General features: G+C 35.1%; 1 protein-coding gene across 2 annotated transcripts in view; it reads right to left on the bottom strand.

Annotated features, from left to right (window-relative positions):
• ca16b (carbonic anhydrase XVI b) overlaps positions 1 to 25,470 on the bottom strand; it is a 79,367-nt gene that overhangs the window by 34,628 nt on the left and 19,269 nt on the right. For both annotated transcript variants that reach the window (XM_058403704.1, XM_058403705.1), the window contains exon 3: positions 278 to 457. In XM_058403704.1, coding sequence (XP_058259687.1) covers positions 278 to 457 — 180 coding nt within the window. The remainder of the gene's footprint in view (positions 1 to 277; positions 458 to 25,470) is intronic.

The raw sequence follows: 25,470 nt of genomic DNA, 5'->3' as shown, positions 1-25,470 counted from the left end.
CTCTAACTATAAAGCAGGAAATTTTTGAGGAAGATTTATGATGAAAAAAAGGGAAAAATTAATTTAATTTCATATTCTTCTTCCTCTATAACTGTATTACAGTTTCTCTACAGTAACTATCAGCAATATGATAAGAATGTGAAGTAAAAATTCAGTAAATGCTATTATTCATCACAAGTTTTCCAACATCTACAACAATCATTTTCAGTCCTTGAAAATCCACTGAAGTCAGATGTTTATAATATGAACCTCAGAAGCAATGTAAGTAATGACTTACCAGTTTTGCCCGTGTTCTTCATGGAGGTTTTGTTAGATGACTTGACATCAAAGCCCTCCAGTGTGAGCTCCTGGCACTGCTGGGAGACCAGTGCTTCTTCATCATGGATGTTGACAGGTGACTGGTTTCGGCCCCCGCACTCAGGGTACATCAATGCCCATCTTCCTGGCCCATGGATCCCTTTAAGCAGATACAAAAACCAAAAATCAGAACATTCACATTTCTCATATCTTTGGATAAATAATGGGGGAACTCAACCCCTATATGAAGAATGTAAGAATGCCCATTGATGACCCCAATCATGGGAAAGAAGACAGGTGTTTATCCCCAATAGTTAAACATGCCATTTTTTATCTTAGATTTTGAAGAAGAATTTAAATCTGGTTTATAGAAGCATAAACAGTGGCTTTAGTGTTTAATGACTTACAACTTGCTTTGACCTTGTGTTGGACTGTTTTTCTTTTTTTTTTTAAATGTACTATGAGCTGAAAAGTCCTAAAAAGTCAAAAGTGAAATTTAATAATCTAACTGATTGTTTAGCGCTCTGAAAGACATTCTTTATGTCTGTTTACAACAAGGGACTCAGAGACGTTGAATGCAGATTCATGTGCTTAGAGATTTTATTAATACACTAATCAAGGTTATGGCAATCTGGTTAGATATCAAAAATACACAGAATGCAAATAAACCCATCTCAGAGGCAAATGCAGGGTCAGTGAATCAAAAACATTAGAGATCAAAATCAGCAGACACAGATTACAGGGAACACACTTTCAAAATGATTGCATGCAACTATTAAGGCTTCACAGTATAGCTATTATCCATGTGTCTTAAATGTCAGTTACCCAGGAAATGAACTGAAGTTCTAAAGTAACTGAAGAAGTCATTCACAATTCGGGTTGAAGATGTCCTCTAGTGCTTTAGAGGTGTATTAACTGGACCAAATGTCATAGTGCCATTCAAACTGTGCAACAATTGCACCCACAATGTCAATTATATTTTTTTGCTGCATCTATAGTGTAAAAAGATTTTAATCAAAAGGGTTATTTCATTTATGATAGGGCTGAGAAGGTACATTTTAACAAATGTATATTTTAGCTAAACTAGTCAACATAATCAAGCTTATATTTCTAGGCAAATTTAAAATCACAACAGCCTTGAAAATGTTTAATATATATATTTTTTATATTTGGTGGCAGAAACATGTTGAATGGAAGTGACAGCATCCCTAAAAATAAACCAAGACCAACATTCATAAGAATGATTCAGCACTTGGTTCAGAGATTCCAAGCGTCTTATCGTTCTTGTTTATATTTCTGTAAATTGGCACTTATTTCTCATCTGTAGTCCTACTTCGCCCATCCAACCATCTGGGGTGATAAATATCACCGGAAAACCTTCTTGTATATGTGCATAAGAACAAAAAGTCTATGCCTGGTTTAGATATTATTTAATAGATGGAAATTGGATGAATGGATATTCTTCAAACCTTAAAAAAGTGCCATATGGCATCTCACAATGTTCTGGTCTAGACTTCTTATTGTTCTTTCTTTATATACAGCCCCTGGGATATAAAATCCATGATTTTGGCTTTCACTGTTTTATAATTTTGATAAATTACCATGTATACAGTGCCATTGTACTTATTACTTTGGCTAAATTCACCTATATAAAAAGAATGTAAGATAGGATTTCATACAGAAAAGCATGGATGAATAAACTGTTCCTTGTTCTTAAAAAAAAGATCTTGCTGATGATGTTATAAGACAACTTTATAGCAAAACAATATCTGTTAACCCTTCACATTACCAAGATATGCATACATTTCTGCTAGCCCAGACTGTAGACAGCTTTCTACCCAAATATTAATTTTTTAATCAGTATCACATTGACCACAAAATACATTTTATTATTTTATTATTTATTTTAAAATTTCATTTAAATCTCTTTTATTTGGTATATCCCTCGAGGACAACTTGCTCATCTACTCATGCAGCATAGCACATCCTGAGATTTCACTCAGATGAGACCGACCTGCTGTTAGTTTCTAAAATCATTTGCAGCTAAGCCAATGTTAGATGTTCCAGAGAACATTAGGAATACTAGGTGTTTTTACTGGGTGTTTTTTACTAGGTGTTTTTACTAAATGTTTAATAACTTCAAATATTAAAAGAATATTTATTTAGTAACTATTTATTAATTACACTATTGATTTGTAATAATTACACAGACCAGAAAATGTATAATTATTCCTGCTGTCAATTAAATTAAGATTATTTTTCTAATAATTGTTTAAACATAAAAAACAACTTTCCTGATAAGGTCATTAAAAAAAAAGGCAATACGAAATTATCAAAAATCAGAACACTGTTGGCTTTCAGAGTGAGATGTTTTTACCGCTGTTAAACCTTACACAGAATTTTGTTGGTTGAAGATAACACCTTCAGATTGTAGATGCTTATGAACAAGCCCTTGGAGCGACTTAGAGAGCAGAAATGGGTTTTATTTCACTATTTACTCTGAAGATATAAACATTTGCATGAAAAAGAACCCTAATCTTTTTTTAATGAAAATATTGCCAGTAATAGGTTAGATAAAAACAGAAAATCTACAATATTTTAAAATCTTGAGCCATTATTGAGCCATTGACCTCCACTGTAGAGTGTGACAAGACAATGAAATTCAATGCTGAACATGGGCACAACCAAAACTGCTGCAAATTCCTTTTTTTTTTTTTACATCTGGTAAAAAGAGCTCAAGGAAGTGTGGGTCTGGGAAATTGGCTATAATTTTTAAATTATAATTTCATTCATATGAAATACACCACAATTTCTCATATTCTTTTGGATATTTATTAATATCATGAGTGATGTGTTTCATTGTGTTAATGTCAGTGGAATAATTTCAGTAATGGGCTGTTAAGAGGTCATGAATCCATTTTTTTTCTTCAGGATATATTCAACCTTAGTATATTTTTATCCAGCTCACTTGTTAACATTGACGGTTACACTTAAAATATATTAGAATAGAATAGTAGGCCACAGGTTATAGCAGTGTGTTTTCTTTTTCTATAGCAATGCATATTCATGTAACCTTCCTATGTATCCTTATATATATATATATATTTAATCCACAAATTGCAGAAACAGTTTACTTACTGATACAGTTTACTAACACTCCCTGAAGCTCCATGTATAATGTCTATATTGTCACTAATTGTAATATTTATTATTGAGTAGCTATAAATAACATTATAATACTTTTTACATTGCTACTTTCAATTCTTATTATTGCTTATTTTTAATTTTGTGTTCAGAAGGAGTTCAAACAACAAATACTGTATTTTTTTTTATAGCACAGAGTCAGATGCATATGTTGTTCTATACAAGCTCTATATAAATTCCAGGTGATATATGTGTCAGCTCTGTCATCTGTTCAGACTGGTGTAGCATGCGACTTTACTTAAACTTAGATTGTGTTGAGTGTCTGTATCTAGCTGAAATATAAAGCTCATTTACTGAATCCATATTGTAGTTTACTCATTTACGATGTTTACTCATTTACTGAATCCATATTCCAATGATGTGGCTAGGCTATAATTTTATATTCATCAGCATCTAAAACTGCCATTGACAAAGAAACATGAACTCAGACTCTTACAGAAGAAGAAGCTGAATTGATTAATGATTTCATTAGCAATGACAGTTGATATATATCGCAGCCTGTGTTATGTAAGTTCAGGGTTGCTAATTTTTTTCCTGACATTTAAATCATATTTTTGTTCTTGAAGTATTGCTTAAGGAATCATTCATCCCATTTTGTTGTGAGATATACCTAGAGCAACATTTTAAGATTTTAAGCATAATATAAGTGCACTTAACCTGCCTTACTTCTATAATCAGAAGTCAGCATTTTAAAGCTCCAAAGAGGAGATGACATTTAAATCTCTTTCAGTCTTTTAATCAAATTTCAATTTAATTCCAATCAAATTAAAGTGCTAATCAATAAAAAGCTAAGCTAAGTAATGTTTTTGCTATTGATGCATTTTTAAAGTTTGTACTACTCTAAACAATACTGCCAAGTTAGAAAAGCAAAAACAGGAGACTGAAACGAATCACTCCTATTTCATGACTGTGTCTACTCCTATTATCAGGTTAACACACTGGCTTTACCATGGCAACGGCACACTCTCAGTGAAATAATCAGAGCCACAATCTAACTATCCACTCTAATTTCATCATCATTACCACCACACACTATGAGCTCCTCTGCTGGGCTCAATAGTGAGAGGTGAAAGCCAGTGTGTGAATAGTCTTTCTTGGATTATCCACAAATAAGCAGAGTTGGCATCAGTTACTATGCAGTCAGAGAAACAGTACCAAGACAAACCATTAGCGAACTTAAGTAGTTTGATTGCAATAAAAATTAAATGAAACTGCTTCCATACAAATGCAAATAATTGGTATTGGCAGGAAAAAGTCCTTGCACCTTGTGGCGAATTATAATGTGTCAAGCTTATGGAATTTTGATTGAAATATGAAGTTCAGTGAGGTCATGAGGTTTCCAAGCCTTATTTTGGAGTATCTCTGTCCTGCAGATGTTAGTGCTTTTCCTGCTTCAAACACACCCACTTCAACTAATCACCTAATTAACAGGCCTGTATGATCTCAAATGCATGAGTTAGAGTAGGATAAACAGTCAAATTTGCACGACAGGGGCTGCACGACTCTAGGATCAGGTTGGGAACCTGTGACATAGCTAATACATCACTTTTATCAGTCAGTAAATTTGACTCTACCATCTAGAAGCTAATACCATTAAACTCCTAGCTGTGTTCAGATCCACCTAATTAACTTGATGATACTTTATGACAATCTCTTTAAGATGCCCCAAACGATTAAAAATCCAATACTTATATCTTCAGGCCAGGGACATGATGCTCATGGGAGAGCAAGGAAAGATTTCTTTTTCTTTTGACAGATTAAGGTCAGTTGACTTTCCAATGGGAGAGAATTAAGTCATGCTTCTCTTCTTTGTAAAGGAAAGGTTGCTCCTTTTACCCAATTAATGAGAGGACAAGTAGGTCGTTTTACAGTTCTAGGCCCATAGCTGTAGAATGGAAGTCTTCTCAGTACTATACTAATTGACAGCACCTTTCCAAAAGCCATACCACTGGTTTCATCTTTCTCAACCAAAATTTATATACCTCAATTTAATGAAAGACAAACTTTCAACACTAAACACGTAACACACAGAGGCTGCAAGAAATGTCATTCTAAGCAATATGGCCAACAAGTGCTGACTTGTTACAGTATCTCTATCTATCTATAAAATATTATCAGATCTTTTTGCCAGTCAGGTTTGGATGAGTCTGTGCCCATGATAGCCTCAAATTCTTGCTCTTGACTGACAGGAGTGAAACATAATGTTGCCATCCACTGTTGTATCCCATCCACCTCTTATGAATTCTGAGATGCTTTTCTGCTTCCTGTCAGCTTAGGTCAGTCTGGTAATTCTCCTCTGATCTCTCTCATCAGAGACTGTTGTGCGTAAAAAATCTCAAGAGATCAGCAGTTCCAGCAATCCAGCACATCTGTACCAACACCCATCACAGAGATCACTTTTTCCCCCATTCTGAGGTTTGATGTGAAAATTTACTGAATCTGCATCTGCATGATTTTATGTTTTGTTTTTGTTTTTTTTTGCACTGTTTTTTTTGCTGCCACATGACTGGCTGATTATAAAAACTGCATAAATGTGCAGGCATGCCAGTGTTCCTAATAAAGTGGATGTTGAGTGTATGTATAGTTTGTTTGTATAGTATGTTCATTAAAAAAAAGTAAAAAAAAAAAAAAAAGATATCTCATGATGGCTAGCTTGTGTATATTTGCACAAATGACCAAAACAACCCTAGACACAGACAAATTAATATGTTATATTAATACATATTTATTATTATTATTATTATCATCATCATCATCATCAATATCATCATCGCTATACCGCTCATTTCGGACAATAAAATAGGCCTTTTTAGAACACAGCTAGAGGCTGTTTGGTAAAGTATCAATCAAGAGAACAGTGTTTGGCCATTTGAAAAATTATGAGAAATCTGGAAGCACTTGCATGACTTTCAGCAAATGCTTGTACAACAGAACATAGAGAACAGCAGGACTTCATGCCTCTGCTACATGTCCACTTGTTCCCATCACAGTTGGACTCTAAGCTTTTTCTATAAAGTCCCAGGGCCTCTCATCTAATAGAAATGTTCCATGGATGTTGGTTTACACTTTGCCACCACCCACTGTTTTTCTCCTGGGACGCTCTGCCCCATTTTGATTTGTAAATTGCTGGCAGAGCTGACCACTGTGTTAGGCGAGGACTTTAGATCTTTACATGCATACACTTGCCTTTATTCTACTTATTTCCCTCTATTTATCTCACAGTGTGCTGCAGGGCTAATGCACTACAGCAGGCAACTTAAAACACTGGCATGAAACTGAATGGAGCTCACAGTATGAGACACAGTCCTTGACTTAATCCTTCCCTTTTGTGTACGCAGTTTATTTCTTCTTTTGCAATTTGTGTTCTTTCTTTTATTCCTGAAGGTAGCTAACACATGATTACTATTCAGTTGAGACTGAGTGTTATAATAACAATAAAAAATATGTGAACCAAACTACACCAACAGCTGCTATGCCTGTTCCTGCTGGCAATATTATTAAGCAACCATAAGATCAAAGAACTACAATTGTTTTACCAAACTTTTGGATACTGTTTAAGTGAGACTTGTTAAGCTCCAATATCACTTGTATTGTATATGGTTTCATCATAAGGACAGAACGGAAGTAATCATTTTAAAAAATAAATATATAATTTTTTTGAAATCATCTCAGAGAACTATCATCTCATGAAAATATTTAATATTTTATAAAAAATATCTAATATTTCTCCAAACCCAAAATGACATGACTGCAATCATTAATTTGCTCATGTTTCATGAAATCATTATGTTTGTTGTATTAAATTTTTTCAAGATTGTATATGGTTTTGTTATATTGAATTTTTTTTTTGCTGGAAAAAAAATCATTATCTTTGAAACTATTGAAACATTTAAAAATCAAATAAATCTGTGGTGTTTATTTTGAGACAAGCTTGCTCATCCACTTAACCACAAGGACCTCAGGAGCTGGACAGCACTGAAAAAATTATTTGATTCAACCAAACACATTTTCATTTCCAGCATGTGTAAAATATTAAAAAATATCACTCCAGGCTTTCTAGAATCAGAATAAGAATCAGCTTTATTACTACGTACAAGGAAGTACTAAGTACAAGCTTTATTACTAAGTACAAGGAATTTTCCTTAGTGCATAGTAGTGTAAAGCAAGGGTAAAAATTTTGTTTATGAGAATAAACATGGAAATAGAAAGACAAATCTAAGAATTTTATACAAGAAGAAATATTAACTGTGTAATAATGCAGTATAAAAAAAGGTAAGTGCAAACAATAAATTACAAATGAAAATTAGAAGACCAAGACACATAACTGACTATGAACAATAAGCGTGGCAACAGTTATGAAATCTGTCCCATTGCTGCAATAGAAGTACAGCCTGATTTGCCTGTAAATGTGCCATCTGTGGAAACTGAGTACATTAGTGATGGTTAAGGGGTCGGATAGTGGCATTGCATCACAGCTTCAGGGTCCATACGGTGGGTTCTCTGGTTTCCTCCCTTTTCATAAAAATGCTAAATTTTTTTTTAAACCATTTTCTAGTGCCTAGGTTTTTATGATAGTTGCTTATCATAGGTTTCAACAAGTTTTAACAATGGTGAACAAAATGTCACCCATCCACCTATTCATTATTTACACTGCTTATTCTACTGCGTCATAGGGAACCTGGAGTCACAAGACAAGGTGCAATCACACACACAATCACACACTACAGGCAATTTAAAGATGCCAATAAACATACACTGCATGCCTTTGGACTTGGGGAGGCAACCAAAATACCCAGAGGAATTCTCTAGAGGAGTGAAGCAAATGTGCTAACCACTAAGCCACCATGTTTCCCATTATTATTATTATTATTATTATTATTATTATTATTATTATTATTATTATTATATTTTGTGTAGTTTTGTCTTTACTTAGAGGCATTTTATTCATAGCAGGAATTTATTATTTTATTTGTGTTAATACTACTACAACTAATAATAATAATAATAATAATAATAATAATAATAGTAATAATAATAATATGCCATGTAATCATTTCCATTTCCATCAAATAACAGCACCAATATTTCTTGCCTTGGCACTCTTTTGGTGGTTTAAAGTCACAGCAGGCACATTTACTTCCACTGAGTTTGGCTGGCTCTGCACAAATCTTCACTGGTCTGTTTAATCTTCTCCTGTCTCGGACTAACCGACTGGCTTGTGGTACCAATGACAAAGGCACTGTATCTGTTCCGCCAGCTTGAAATATACTCCCTCTACTTTGTATGACAGTGAGACTGGCATCCCTGTCGCTCCGACTGTGGTGGCATTTTTGGGAGTTTGAACACTCTCAGCATCTAGAGTGCTATGCTGCTGTGCTCTTCTGAAGGAACAACCAAATGTGTCACAACATGAAGTCTGCTGTCAAAATGCCTCATCTGTTCGGATTATGTGAAAACTCTGCATGATGCACAAGAGCACTGTGAGCCACAAGACAAATGATTGTAGTGACAGAGGCTGTAGTGATATTACTGTACTTTTCACTAACTGCCTGAAGTGCACAAGCTATTTCCAGGGACAACCAAGAAATAATTTATAATTAAATAGCTGTAAATTAAAAACAACATAAATACAAACACATTACCAAATAAACCATCAAAAACTATTTCTGTACTATACAAGTCCCAGAGTGAGTTTTAGTTAAATGTGATAAAATAAATCATTTAAGCCAGCAATCTTTTGCCTGCAATGATAACAAAAATAAAGAAACAGGCCCCAAGTCATCAGGGTCATCCAGTCAGAAAATTACTTCCATCAAGCTAAAAATGTACATGGTAAATTTGAAATAGTTGCTTTGAGTGCATTTTATGCTGTTTTAATCTACATATTCATCTACATATTCAGAAAACTGCATTGTTACAGCCATTTATTAATGATCAATGCTGTAGTGCTGCCATAAAGTTTAAACTGGTGGCTGTCCATTTACAGGGAGAGACACAAAAGGCATAAGTGGACCTCCATTACTGTTATCCTAAACTGATCTCCAGTTTAATCTCTGAGACAGATGGTACTTTCTGAGTTTGACAGTCCCCTCACAGCTCTGCCTTAAACAAGATAAATTCAGCCTGAATTTTAATATAGAGAGCTGAAGAAATAACATTTCTGTCACAGCCTGAACGAATTCATTGTGGCATGACCTATTCTAACCCCAACAGCCCCTTCTTCACAAGTCTTCAAATCTTATGTTTCTGTTGAAAATGCATTACCAAGAAAACGACCACATGTCCCAAAATCCCTTGTGAGAAGAATGAAAGGCTACATTCATTTATTTCCAAATTAGAAACAAGGACAATGCTACAGTTAACTAATAGTGGCAGAGTGAAACGGACTGGGAAAGTGAAAACTTAAGAGAATACACAATTTCAGAACATTCTACTCCCCTGTGTTGCTTTACTTCATTTACTTCATTCAAATCTTGGACTGAAGGGGAGAAGTTATGAATAGAAAATTGCTTAACATTAGTAGGAGGCATAGCGTGTCAGCGGGTAGTGTTGCCACTTCGGCTTCATGTTCAATCCTGAGCTCTTGTTACAGTCTATGAGGAGTTTCTCATGTTCTCCCTGTGTGTGTGTGTGTGTGTGTGTGTGCATCCTGCCCAGTGTTCCTAAAAGTGGCTACTAAAGATAAGTGAGTGAATTAATGCTAATAAACTTCCCATTGGGATGAATAAAGTATCTATCTATCTATCTATCTATCTATCTATCTATCTATCTATCTATCTATCTATCTATCTATCTATCTATCTATCTGTCCGTCCGTCCGTCCGTCCGTCCGTCCGTCCGTCCATCCATCCATCCATCTATCTGTATATCTGAATCTCAGCTGCTGTTCTATTGAACATAGAGTGGACTACATAACTACCACATTGACAGTGTCAGTGTCATAGCAGTGGTTCAAATGGCATTTCTAAAGGAATTAGACATACACAGAATACACAATTGTAACAGGGAAAGTATAGGGAAATAAAAAGACTCCCATTTTACTCAACTTCAAACAGAATCCAAGTAATTGTTTGTTAGTTTGACACATACAAAATGATTGCATTGCCCATACTTCAGGAATATAATTTTAGTGGCACATTTTCTTTCTGCTTCCATCTCGAATAACTGAAAGAACTGCCATGGCACAGCCAGCACAGGGGACGACCATGAACTCCACATCCCCGAGTCAGCCCATGCACTACAAATCACATCACCTGGCCAGGCATGTGACCTTTATCTCTGTTCATAGTCTCCTGATAATTAATCCTGCATATCAGTCTTCATATCAGTAGCAATCCCTTATATCCCTACTCAACAAACATTCAGATAGCCTTTAAGAATGCCTTTCACAGAAGAACGTACTGTTGCATACATAGATTTATCTGTTCATCTATCTATCTATCTCCTCTACTATAGACTATCTGATTTTCTGACCCTTTACCTGTTGTTGATTATAACTGTTGATTTCTCGTTGTCTGATTCATGAGTTTTAATAATGCATCTGTATTCAGCTCTCTGCCTTAAACTTGGCATTTATTTGGAGAAATGAGAAAAACTGTTATTAAAAAGTGATTAACCTTATGTGAGTGTGATGTAACCTTGCATAAGTGTAGTAAAAAGTTATAAATTCTGAACCTTCTAGCTGTAAATTTTTTGAACGATCAGCTATTGGTACTGGCCCGTTATTTTCATTACTTCGCATCATTAGTCTATACTTCACAAATGTCTGATCAGCAGACTTGGTCATGCAAAAAAAGAAAAGAAAAAAAAAGACAAACCTAATTTTGCTTACAGTCTGGGTCATAAATTCTTATATACAATAAAAAACCCCTGCATAATTAACATGCTAGAGAAGTAGTGTTAAAGTACTGAATTAACAAATAAGGGCAAATGATCATGCTTAGGAAGGTACCAATCCCACACCATTCTTTTTCTGTACATCCTTGGCACAGATATAATACTGATCTCACTGAGGACTTGTGACTTGAGCATGGATTAAGACAATTTGTGTCCTGTTTGCATGCATGATTTGTATTAGGTATATCGGTTAATATTACAAATGCAAGTATAATTATGTTAGTTTAGAAAACGTCATTCAGTCTGATAATGATCCAGCATTTCAGGCCATAACATCCTTTGCAGTAGCAGAATGCAGTGCATGTGTAATCCTGTTACTATTTTATATCAGATTGCTGTTTGTAGGGTTTTGATGCTCAAGGTTTTAAAAGGTTTTAAAAGAGATTAAATGAATGTATCTCTGTTCGTCTGGCAGATCTAGCATCCCCGGTAGAGAATAATTTATTGAGAAACACTTCTCATGATCCTAACCTCATGCAGCATAAGAATAAAATATGTATTGCCGGGTCTAGTGGGTGATACTTTAAATCTCCACACGCTCTAATACTTTTTTTTATTACATACTGATATTCTGTTTGGCCAGTAAGCATTTTGTGAGTAAGGCTAAACTATAATAGTTCATAACAGTTCTCATAATATTTTTGTGCTTATGTTTTATTTTTGTCTTATTTATTTTTGTTTCTTTCTTCTTTCAACAGGCCCCGAAATACTTTGTCACATGTTGCCAATTCATATAATTTTCACTGCATTTTAATTAGTGTTCAGTACAATCTCACCAAAACAATTAGAATGCACTGAATTAAATTTCAGTCTTGGAATAGCAGGCTAATTAACAGAGACACTAATTGGATTAATTCTGCATGATCTGACAGATCTGCATGATCCCAGACAGACACTGCAGCATCTAGTCAGTGATAATGAGAATGAAAATAACGTCTTGAATAAAAATACTTGTTTTCTAATATGATAGTGATACTGACAGACACACAGTCTTGGTCAGATTATATAAACTTGTGAAATCATGCTCATCATTATCCTGCCTCTCCTCCTGGCCTATTGCCTGGCCTCATTTTCCAATGATCTGCCTCACCAATCTACTAATGCTAAACCTATTTACAATATAAGATATTTGATGTTTAGTGAGGACTTGTCTTTGTCACCCTGCATATTTTCTAAACATGTCTTGTCTTTATAGCTTTTTATTTATTTATTTATTTATTTATTTAATTAATTAATTATTTATTTTATCCTGCCTTACCCATACTACATGATGTCTGGATCTGCCTGTTTTTTTTTGGGGGGGGGGTAATATTTGATTGTGACGTGTTTGCTTTCTTTTGTAAAAAATTGTTTCATGTCTGTATCCTAAGCTTCAGTGTTTGTCGTAACAGAAGACTTTACCATAACCTGATATGACAAGGATAAAGAAAGTGTTGCCAACAGCTCTACAGGGTGCAATTCAAATACCAACAATAAGCTCTATAACAGTGTCATGGAAGAAGGCTGACTGACATAGAGTACACAAGGAAGCCTCAGCTAGGCAAGGAAAAAAAATTAATAAAATAAAACAACTATTGCATTCCCTATATTAGGCCATGCCACTCCACTTCACGTCAAAACAGCTATGTCTCCAAATAGTTAAATACTACCAGAGCTATGATGGCTCACCCCATACGGAGGATTTTGTTACATCGCTCTTTGTGTATTGGCTTTCACGCTTATGATTTTATGTTTGGATTCAATGAAAATTTCCACAATCACTTCTCTGTTGAGTGGGAGGCTCCTGAACTTAGTTACAACCATCTTGGGAATGTCATGAAGGGGGAAACAACATTCTTATAATGATATCCCTTTAATGACCTGTGCACAATCACTCCCCAGATGAAAAGCTGAGCTGCTCAACTGCTAAATTTCATATATTTTTGCACTCTTGTGGTTTCTAGTGGATGGAATGAGCCTACATTGTGCACTCCAGAAACTGTTAAGGAGGGAGGTTCAAACTAAACTGTTTACAAAAAAAGTTCAGTCAATGGATATATTGAGGGTAATTTAAATGAATAATTTGCTAATGTTCTGCTGCCATTTTCCACCCATGTTTCTGACTCCAACTTGACTCACCTGTGTACCTATAGGGGAGCATTAGAACTTTTGGGCTGTGCCACTACTGCAGAAAATCTTGGGATTAGTCAGAAACATGCTCCAAACAGCCCAATAAATCTGTGCTCCAATAATTGCACTATAATAGAGCACTGTAATGATGATTGTTTCGTTTATTAGTTGCCTTATTAGTGGCTCCTCCCCTAGGAGACACTGGCAACTCCAAAATGACAACTCTTCCATTTAAATACGTCCGTGTAGTAGTTCATCAGACCACAGCATTTTCAGTCATACATTCTTACAGATATTAAGGAATATTAGCCACTTTCATGAGTTCAAACTAATAGGTTTGTGAATGACTGATCAAAAACTTACTGTGTTTTCAATTGCTATGTGCAGTTATGCTATGTGCAGCTACCTTTAAGCAGTCCTCTAACCCATCTCCTGACATATTTTCCAACACCGTTAAAATATATAATACAATGTTATGTGGATCTCAAAAAAGTTTTCACCAAGAAAAAGTTATGTCTCCCTCCCAACAGACCTGGGGAAGGTGTAATTGACCATCTTGCAGGTACTCTGCCACATAATCATATCTACCCTCTATCTGTCACAGAAACTCTAGCCATAGAAGAACAGATTTAAGAAGCACTTCAGCAGGAGTTTATTAAGCCTTCAATATCACCGGATTTTGACAGATTATTGTTCTTAAAGAAAAAGGATAGTGAGTCTACACTCACATCCTTGAATATACTATAGAGGCCTGAATACTATCCAAGTCAAATATCATTACCCACTCCCATTACTTTCGGCAACCATAGAATAATTAAGGAATTATTTAAAGAAAATATTTTACCAAGCTCGCACTGTGTAGCTAAGCGCTAACAATCTTGCTAACAAATAACCTGCAGAAGGCAAAGGGAGGTAGATGTCATTTTCATGTACCCATACTCATTCTCATCCACTCTTTAAGACTTGGTTATATCTGTTTGCAAGATATTAATATCTGTCACTGTTCCTTCTGAAACTTTAGCCAAGCAGTCGTCCCCTTATCTCGTTGCTCAAGCACAGACCGTGAAGAACACACATTAAAGGAGTGGGCACAGTGCTATTTCGATGCCAAGGTCAGACCCTGAAACTATATTCCTGTGCTTTCTTCTCCCATAAATGATCACTGTCTGAAAGGATTTATGACACTGGCAATTTGGAACTCTTGTCCTTCAATTTTACACTAGTGGAGTGGTTGAAGAATCCTAAGAGTCCTTTTTTATGATAGACTACCAAGTAAGAGTGCATCAACATTTAATTTCTTCACCTATCTATCAATCTATCTATCAATCTATCTATCAATCTATCTATCTATCTATCTATCTATCTATCTATCTATCTATCTATCTATCTATCTATCTATCTATCTATCTATCTATCTATCTAGACACATATATGTACAGGTCAGAGAGAGAAAGAGAGAGAGAGAGAGAGAGTTATAAACTTATGCAATGTATCATTTTACATTTCCTTTTACAGATTTTAAATAGGCAATGTGGAGCTCATAATCAAACTTTTGGGCAGAGCTCATGGATTATTACCAATAAAACCCTTTATTGCCCTTTTTTTGCCTTTGTATTATTTGTCTGTAATCTGCTCCAGTCAACCAAGTCATTTAGTTTGATAGACTACTCTCCATCACATTCCCTCAAGTCCTGCAGCCACATGTTTGTCTCAATACACCACCTTTGTTACTGTGCTGCAATCCCATTAACCTTGGGGATAAATAAGCACACTGTGGTTGCCAAGGGAATACTGACAATGTGGAGATTGCCTTGTCATGTCCATTTTGTCCCTTGAGGAAAGGGAACACATAGCACACTATTTGGCAGCTCTCGCAGATTTTGGCAGAGCAACGCTTACGAGTCATGTTCAATCTAACCCTCAATGTTCCAGAGACCAGGCACAGATGACAGGAAACAAACAGCACACAGACATTATTAAGAGTGGCAGTGTGGAGGATCAGGGTTTGGATTGTGGACCTGTAGTTTTTGTCATTTTTCCTGTTTCCCTGATAGCCTCAATGAGTGACCAGGGACCAGATGGAATATAACCATCTTAAATAAAAATTCATACCAAAAATCACATTAAGGAAGGAAAAATATGATTCTGTACTGCCAGTGACCATTAAATAACAAATCATCTTTCAGTAGCCTGAGATGATGTGTATTTGTTTTCATCATGTATAAATGATGAAAACAATTCATTCATTCATGTTGCTAACAAATTTATGAAACTGATTAGTGAAGTAAGAGTTTGAAGTTTTTAAGACAGTATTTCTAGGTCTTTTAAAAGACATTGTGCCAATTTTAACTCCACACTGTTTCATTATTTCATTAGCCACTCTAGCCTACTGAGAATAGTCAGCCTAGCCTTTTGAATTCATTATAGCTTTTCAATGATGCAGCAGAAACATTCCAGGGGAGGTGTCAAAACTGAGAGCTAATCAAATCTATTTTAATGAATAATAATAGGGTATTCATAATAAATAACAAAGTGTGCTCATATTACAGATATTCAGAAGAATGAAAGTTCTTGTAATACATACAAATTTATATATCTAAATATGTTCAATGTGTTAGATTTGGAAGAAGGAATATTGGTGGACCAAAAGCCCACTAATAGTCTCTGAGGCAAACCTAATAAATACTGTGTCTAATTTTTCTCTACTAAAAAAACAGCACACTAATATCCTTTCATGATTTTTTAGAGTCTTTAATCTCTTTCCCTATCTTTAATAAACTTCATTTCAATATTTCAGCATCACATATTTAAAAAGCCCTACACCCTTAAAGACATTGCCTTTGATACTTATTGGCTGATCAGAAGAAAAATAATCTGCTTAGGAGAACAGAGGTATAATTTACTTCCTTCAAACTATCTTTGAAGGCTTACATTTGCTCTACTTTAGCTTTAATATCTTCAGCATAAAATGCAGTCCTGCTTGTACTAGTTACTAATGCATTAGTGGTCGCTATTAATTATTTAGTAACTACAGGAAAACAAGTACAAAGATATTCAGTAGAGCGTAATGTTAATCAGAAGCTTAATAGCCCAACTTTGGTTACATAGCTGGTTCATATAATGTACCCTTTACATTGTTTCTTGCTTCTCATCTGGATCCAGTGTGTAATGTAAAAATAAACATTTTCAATTTGCATTCATATATATTAGAGAAAATTATACAAAAAAGAACAGCCTAGAAAACAATTAATTGACAAGTAAAAAATAAACAAGATAACCTTATACCATATGCAAATATATAACTGTATTATAAATATTCTATATGACTACCTACATATTTCTGGTCTACAACTTATTACAGCTGTGTTCTATTTGTAGACTTTAAAATAGCACAGAAGGAAACAATAAATCAATCTGCTATTTACATTTAATTAGCTGGACCAGAACACTTCCAGACAAAACAAATTTCCTTTCTGTGCTATCTGCTTCAATGTCTCTGCATCCTGTTGAAGAAAATCTGCATCTCTGCTAATTGAATAAAAAAAAAAATCTGTTGTAAAAGAAAACAAAATGATCTCACTTGTACCAATTCCTTTGTTAGGTTTATATATATATATATATATATATATATATATATATATATATATATATATATATATATATATTTATATATATATATATATATATATACATTTTTTATTTTATTTGATTTTCATCTCCTGTTACCTAAACCCCATTTTGTTAAGGCAAACCAAAAATCTTAATTGAAGGTAAAATAAAGCGGATTGTCAATTAGTTTCAAACCATATGACAGCACTTTTGCACTTTGCAAAGAGGCTTTCCAACCTGCTGATTACACAAAAGGCTGTTTCATGCAATTTCACTTAATAAAGCCCAAGTAGAGCGATGTTTCACTAAGCCACCCTTAAAAAATCAATCACTGGAAATGTGGACCACTCCAAGAAAAAAAGGTCATACTTACATGCATTTCATGTGAAATCCATTTACATTCAACATAAGTGGGAGAAACAAACGAATGATCTACTGCAGTCATATTAAAATCTTTACTGAAAGCTTTACCAGACACTTTATAATTGAGTCCCTTTTACACACAATGCATTATTTACAATGTTTAATATATATTTGAATATTAATGATCTTATAATTTTTCTGCTTCAGCAAAAAAGCACTTATATGCTTATGTGGCATACACAGAATGTATTATCTATCAAAACCACATGTGGTGAAATTATTATCACTTATTAGGAGCTCTGTTGTGGCCCTTGCCTATTTTATATTTCCCTGGATTATACATATGAAGTGTTACATTTCATCATTCATAACCAAAAAAAACAGATTGAATAGAATTTTTAAAAAAAAAATGAAAAAAGGTCCTTCTTGTTTCTAACCCACAGTGTCTGTGTCACATCTGTGGACATCATGAACTCTGTTTACCCGCGACCTACAAATATGGCCACCCCGGACTTGAACTCCCATCAACCGCCTGCACTTTCTCGTTCCCAGTCAGTATCCTTTTGACTGTTTTCACCTGTGTTTAATTAGTTTGTACTGTTTAGCACTGTTTAAAAGCACCTTTGTCTCAGTTAATTCTTTGTGAAGTATATGTCCAGTTCTCTAGTGTCCATGACATTTCCAGTCATGCCTTTCTGAGCTAGATTATAGATATAAGTTTGTGTTTTCTGCTTTTGACCCTGCTTTTTGCCTACATCGTTCTGACATGGATGTACATCAAGTGATTTGTGCCTGTTTGACCTTGTTTTTGCCTAACGTTGTGTTCCTAATAAAGTGACCTGTGCTTTCTTCTACTCTCTGGTGTCTGTGTTTGTGACAGTCTGAACTTAGCTGACTACGGCTGCCATTACCAATGGATCTGTGTGTTGCTGTCAGAAGAGATATTTTGGCTTAATAAAGAGAAGAGTAAGAGATATTAATTGTATGATATAGTGGTAACATGTGTTCTTTAAATGTTGTGTCTAAATTGTCTTTAGTTTGATTTTGGATAAAGGTTTTGAATAAATGCAAGCACAGACAATCAAACATGCCACTGCCTAGGGTAGGCCATTGACACGACTGTGCTGAGAATGATTCAATAACCAATTATTCTATCAGCGGTGGTCCTTTGGAGTAGAGGAAGGATGAAAAATGATGCAAAGCAGCAGGTGTCTACCTACTGGGAATGAGTCAATATTTTTGATTTTTCAATATTCAAGTCTTTAAAAATCAAATAATAAATTGGGTGTTTCTGAGTATTATTTAATAATAATCACACGTGCTGCATGTCTAGCACAGTTTCAGAAAGTGTGCCATTGTTGAGGAGGTGCATAGCTGCCTCCAGGTTATAATATCATTTTGCTCTTTGCTAACTCTGGTTACTGCACTGCATCATCATGAAATGATCACTGAGAATTAGGTCTGAGATGTCTGAAAGCTGTTCAGCAGTTTTTATCCACATTTATTTTTAGGGAACTATAATTTAGGACAAAAAATTCATAGGGCCATGCTCATCAGTCTATCATGGTTCATCTCACTCTCTGCTCACATGTCACGGTGCAGTATTTTAGCTCAGTGTCACAGCTATAAAGTGAAAATGATTCGGAGCTGTTGAATGAAGAGAATTTTTCCTCCATGCCTACACAAACTAAGATTTCTTTCCACATCTCTTACAGTGGTTTGTCTCAGTGGTTGAGCTTTGGAGGGTAAGCAGCAAAGAGGGTCAAGTTTGGTTTGATTAAACTTTAATTACAGCTGTGAGGCATAAAATCCAAAGCGGGAGCATTCTCTCTATCTCTCCAGAAGAAAGCTGGGTTTAGCAATCGTGAAGTGATTCTCTAGCACATCATCTGTATGCAGCCAAGAATATGGATGTGCATTACAGATATATTTGACATGCTACACGTTAACTGAATGTCACGTGACGATGCTGTAAAATCCAGTTTAAATAATTAATGTGTTGGCATGTGCTGGCTGTGATGAGTTTAAAAGATATACTGAACATACACACTCACAGCACTAGGTATTGGTTTAGTATTTTGCAATATACATGCCATTATGTGCATAAGTGGGTATCTGTTTAAATATCTGTGTCTGCAACCTTGCAGCTGTAATTAAAGTTTAATTACACAACTGAATCAAGTTCAGTCATTATTTACATATAATGTGTATAATAATTCTAATATTACTTGAATAATGCATGTAAAAATTTGTATGCCTAAGGTACACCACCTACCTGATGAAATTGCAGATAAGTGTATTTATAGTTAGATGTGTCTAATAAATTGGCTACTTTGTGGATGTTTGTAGCAGACATTTGCTTTTAATTGACCCAGGCTTTAATTGACTCCTTTTCGGCTTTTTTCAGTGAGTCAGGAAAATCAGTTTAGCTCACCAATAAGAGCCCGACTCTTTCGTCTCTCCCTCCTGGCTCATTTCTGATTTATTTCAGCAAAGCTGGCCTTAGAGTCATCAGACGTTAATCTATCACATAAAGTGTTCAATAAAAACGTACATATATTTTGCTTTTTGTTTGTTCTAAAATCTGTTTAAATAAATGTAAAACCATTGTGCTTTGACAAAGACATATTGCATTGACAATGAGTAAATATTCTTGCATTATTATATTTTTGGGCTTGCTGTGTCTGCACTTAACTTTCATTAAAGTAGAATTCAAAGACAGTTCCTTTTATCCTGATATACACCTCCACAGCACACGACATACATAAGCACCAGAGCCGTCAAAACCTCTCTCTGTATCAGTCACACACAGATTCGTTATTCTGCTATTCTAGATTTTGATAACTGGATGCATTTTGGTTATAACTGACCACATGCTAAACACACAACTCTGCCAAATTCTCAGCCAGAACATGCTATGACTCTTCAGATATGCAAGTAAGCTCTCAGTGTTGAGCTAAAAGAGCCCTCTTAGGAGTTGACTCGTTCAAAAACAACATATCTATAACACATACACTTGTGTCATGATGAGGTGAAGGCAGTTGTTTATTGTAACCATTCAAACTAGGCAGATAAACGATGCATTCAGACAGGCAAAGTTCAATATAAGGGCAACCACAGCAATGGAGACAACGTAGAAGCAGTCTAGTCAAAAGGAAAATGGAAATCAAAACACTTTAAACAATGCTTAGAAATGCTCAGCGGGCAAAAAGCTCACAAGGAGTGAGTGAACAAAGTGGTCTAAATACAGAGTCTGATAAATGGGAATGAAAACTAGTTAGTGAATCAGTAGGATGGTAAGCGCAAGTATGGCAAAGTCAATGCAGGAGTAGGAACTGATTGTAAACTGTTCATGGCTTCTGGGCTGGTGGTAGATTCAACTGTAACTTCTAGTGTTCAGGGTTCTACTTGTATTGTTATTATCTTGCCTCATTAGTATAAGTAATGCAACTTAAACACAACACTAATATGAACAAATCTATTAGAACTTCAGGTCACTGTATATCTATTCTTAAATCCAGAGATTTATCTTTGAATATGATTAAGGAGGTTTATCTCCAGCCCTGTTCCACAACTCTCTAACTAATGAAATAGTAAGGTCATGACATTCTTGTTATAGATATAAGCCCCAGAAGTCCAGAATACATTCAACGTTGGAAAAAATACAGTCCTGTGGGAGCAACAAATGTTGGTTTACAGAGTAATAACTGTGGATTGTTCAGCTAATTTATAGTTTACAATTTCTCTGGAAACCCATTAAAAGGATCTTGGCCAAGGATTACAGTGATGTAATATGTCAATGTGGCATTGCATATTTTGTGAATGTTTCTGGCTCTGATATTCATTAAATTAAAGTTACTGACTTTAAAGACTGTGTATTTTTTCAGACAAAAATCTTACATTGTAATAGAATTCTCTTGTCAGGCGTTAAGATTGCAACTCATAATACAACATGTTGGCATCTGAAGTTATTCAGTGGAGGATATCATAGGACACAAAATTATGATAGAGACAAATACAATAGAGAAAATGACGTTTTCTGAATGAGTCAAGTTTGTGCTGATGATTTAAGCACAGTCATTTTTTAAATCTTTAGAGGATCTTCATTGGGATATGGAAAACATGTTTTTGTCAAGGATTTGTTTATTAGGATCATCCCACAAAAAGTCATAATCTTTTGTAATATAACAGTCTCTTAATCCATAATAAAACCTGTTGTTATTTATATATAATAGGGCTGTTCCTCAATAAGGTACTGCATCCTGAAAAAGTAGACTAACGTTCCCGAGCCAAACCCACCATTAACTACGCATCCTCTTCCTCCCAGATACAGAGATATAATCAGTGTCTAGACTGTAGTAAGGGTGGGGTTGGAATGTTTTACTCAGCACACTCCCTCCTAAACAAAGACCACATTACACATTTTGAAAGACTTGTGAGAAACCAGCTTGACCATCAACACTAGTGATTATTTTAATGTTACTTTGTAAATACGTATATATTAGGGCCACAGATTAACACAGATTATTACTGCTGTTGAAAGCAGTTGAGCAGGACTGAGTATTTGGTTTATTGGTTTACTGTACAAACACTAGATGTTTTGGAAATCACCAGAAGATTCAGCAAAAATATTTGTAAAAAACACAATGATCTAAATTAAGTTAAACAACTAGAGAAACCACTTACCTTTTCTTTAAAAGGAAAGCACTTTTTTTCAATTAGAGTGTGTTCCCTTTTAAAAAATTGCCAAAATTACTGACATTCAAGAGGAGTATTAAAAAAAAAGTATCACATGAAATGCAATAAATGAACATTATGCATTATTGAAACTGCACCATCAACATGTTTGTGGACTACAAAGATAAAGCACCTGATACCTTCTGTAAAATATGGTGCTGGATCATTGATGCTTTGGGGCTGTTTTGTAGCTAGTGGGAAGATTGATGGCATCCTAGTACCTGTTTATTTTTTCCCCCAAACCATGTTGGCTTTAACAGGACCTTGGAATTGACCATAGATGGATCTTTCAACAACAACAAAAAATTGCCCCCAAAAAAAGCAAAAAAAAAAACAAAAACAAAAACAATATTTGCAATGGCCAGCACAGTCTCCAACCAAATCTTGATTTTAATAAATATAGCATGTCAAAAAAGTAGAATATACTGTATGGCATGGCATTGTGATACAACAGAGCTTTCACAGCAATCACCTTGAGAAATGTTTGCTGCATAGCCTTGTAAATGACAGTAGACTGAGGCTTCTGTAATAATGTCATATTGCAACAACAGAGAGTTGCCAAACATCAATACCTTCTTTCAAGCTTAAAGTGAATATTTGCTGAAGTACAAAGAAAGCTAGGCAGAAAAAGAGGAATATAAGAAAATGATGGAATAAGGAGAAAATATAAATTGCACCCTTCAGTGTGCAATATTATCTATGTCTCTATCTCAGAAATACCTGCATAAACAGACACTAAAGAAATAAAAATCAAATCTCAACCCCCTGGGTAACTTAATTGCCAGTGTGCGGCTAGATTCAATAACAGTTCCCAGGCCCGCTTATGGCAGTTTGTAGCATTTTTCTCCGCTTAATTACATTTAAATTACCTCCTTTATATCATTTAGATGTAATTGACTTACTGTTCCACCTAGAGTGATCATTCTCACATGTGTGATTATCACTTAAAAAACAATAAACAATTGTTCAGAAAATATAGCTGACAGAGGCATAGTTTAGATTAGAGACTGAATAGGTCTCCAACAGAGATGAGGCTATTTTAATTTGCAGTTAAAAGCAAAGTACAAATTAGAGGCCCCAAATGAATGGAGCGAAAAGTGATAAAATTGGAAGGAGGTTAGGGACCATGGGGTAGCCAATCATGTGTATGTCGTTGTGTGTGGGGGTGGAAAGGAGTGGGAGATAGACCTGAAAAATAAAAGCGATTTGAAAAATGGCACTCCCTCATGGAAATGTTATCAATCATACCCATGGCCTAAATACGTGAAGACACATACTTTACAGCCTCTGCAGTGATTTCATAAAGACACCCACAGATCTCTGAGCAAGCACACCAGTGATCACATCGTCTGCACACAGTGTGTACTGGAGGCTTGCATATAATGGGACTTATTGGATATACGTGCAGTACTGTGCAAGACCTTGGCACATGGAAAGAAAAGCTATAAAGAAAATATGCATTAAAAAATAATGAAAGATCCATCCATCTATTTTCGGTATCGCTTATCCTACACAGAGACTCCGGGAACCTGGAGCTTACAATCGCACACTCCTTTACACACTACAGACAATTCAGAGATGTCAGTCTGCCTACAACTCTTGTATGTGGACTGAGAGGGGAAACTGTAGTACCCAGAGGAAACTCATGTTGTAAGGGGAGAACATTGGGAACAAAGGGAATCGACCCCTAAAACCTCAACCCCACACCACCCCCCAAGGCATGAGGCAAACATATTAATCACTATTAATCACCATGCCCCTTACAACTAAACATTTTCTACATTAACAAAAATCCGTAAAGCACAATAACTTACACTAAAGTAAACAAGGTCTTTAAAAAAATGCCCCAACAGTTTCAGGTACACTTCATACGGTTTTAAAAAGACAATAGCTGGTAGGGTTTTAAGCATCTTGGAGAATCTGCCACAGTACACCTGGAGACTTTGTCACACATTCCTGACAATCAGCATTCATTTCCTGCCTGAAAAGTGTTCTATTACATATTGCAATCTTCTGTATATACACACATTTTTTTCTATAACATTTAATTTTGTATGAAAACATTATATCTATGTTATGGTGGTCATCAAATAAATATCAAGGTAAAATATAATCTAAAAGACAAATAGACAAACGTATAGACAGAATGTGTTTAAAATAAAAAAAAATTAGTTGACAAAGACTTTTGCACAGTTCTGTATATGTGTGGAGACCTGGGGAAAAGGTTACATTTTGAGTCAACTACATATAGTTTTCCAAAAACTACAGGGATACATGAACTGAGTTACTGTTGCTTATCAACTTCATCCACATCAGAGTATCAAAACATTTCATCTTCAGCCTCACTGTTGTCTCTTCACTATACTGATCACTGCTTGTACTAGCATATGTAGGAAAATAATCACTGATTAAGTTAGATGTGTTTTGTTGGCAAATATTTTTCTTTTTCTTCTTCTTTTTTAAATAATGTTTTCATAAGATTTCTTAAATACATTTCATTGTACATTACAGGCAGAAAACTGCAGTCTGATCAAAACTAGATTTTTCAGTATTGAGCCACAGCTATAGCTGACAGCTGTTTACCAGCCCTCCACACATGATAGCATTAGTCTTTAATTGCCAAAAGTAGCCGGTGAACTGCCTTTTTCACTCTCTACCATTTTCAAACACATCTATAAATGTCCACAAACAATGCTCGCATATTTTCTATTTAAAAAAAATGATGCAGATGTAGAATCACTAATAAATTAGCACAAGCTGACACATATGATTTGACATGTTCCATGTTTGTGCTTATTTATAGCTTATAGGGTTCACCATTTGATCGTTTCCTCCCTGTTTTATGTTGCTTTCCTGTTCTGAGTCCAAAGAAAATGTTCGGAGCACAAAGCATTAAGATGGAGGAGCCTACAGAAATCTTCTGGCAGAGAAATGATTGTGTGAGTAGGAGAGGTATAACCACCTTCTGCTTTCTTTCACAACAAACAAACACAGATAGAAAAAAGAAAAACTTGCCAATTAAGATGCCTCAAATGTCAGAGGATTTGAGAGGTTAAAACAAAAGGGCTATTGAACAGCTTCTGTAAAATCTGTGCTAAGCAGATTCTGTTTGCACATTGGCCTCAAGCTGTGAGATATTACTTGGCAAATCAGGCATATTTTATAGTACTTTTGTTAGACTTTAAATCTAGATTGCCTGGAAACAGGCAATGTGGCAACTATGATCGACCAAGTCTGACAAACCTGATCGGCCAC

This window comes from Hemibagrus wyckioides, linkage group LG11 (genome assembly GCF_019097595.1).
Source record: "Hemibagrus wyckioides isolate EC202008001 linkage group LG11, SWU_Hwy_1.0, whole genome shotgun sequence".
Lineage (NCBI taxonomy): Eukaryota > Metazoa > Chordata > Actinopteri > Siluriformes > Bagridae > Hemibagrus > Hemibagrus wyckioides.
This window is presented reverse-complemented; position numbering and strand designations above follow the sequence as displayed.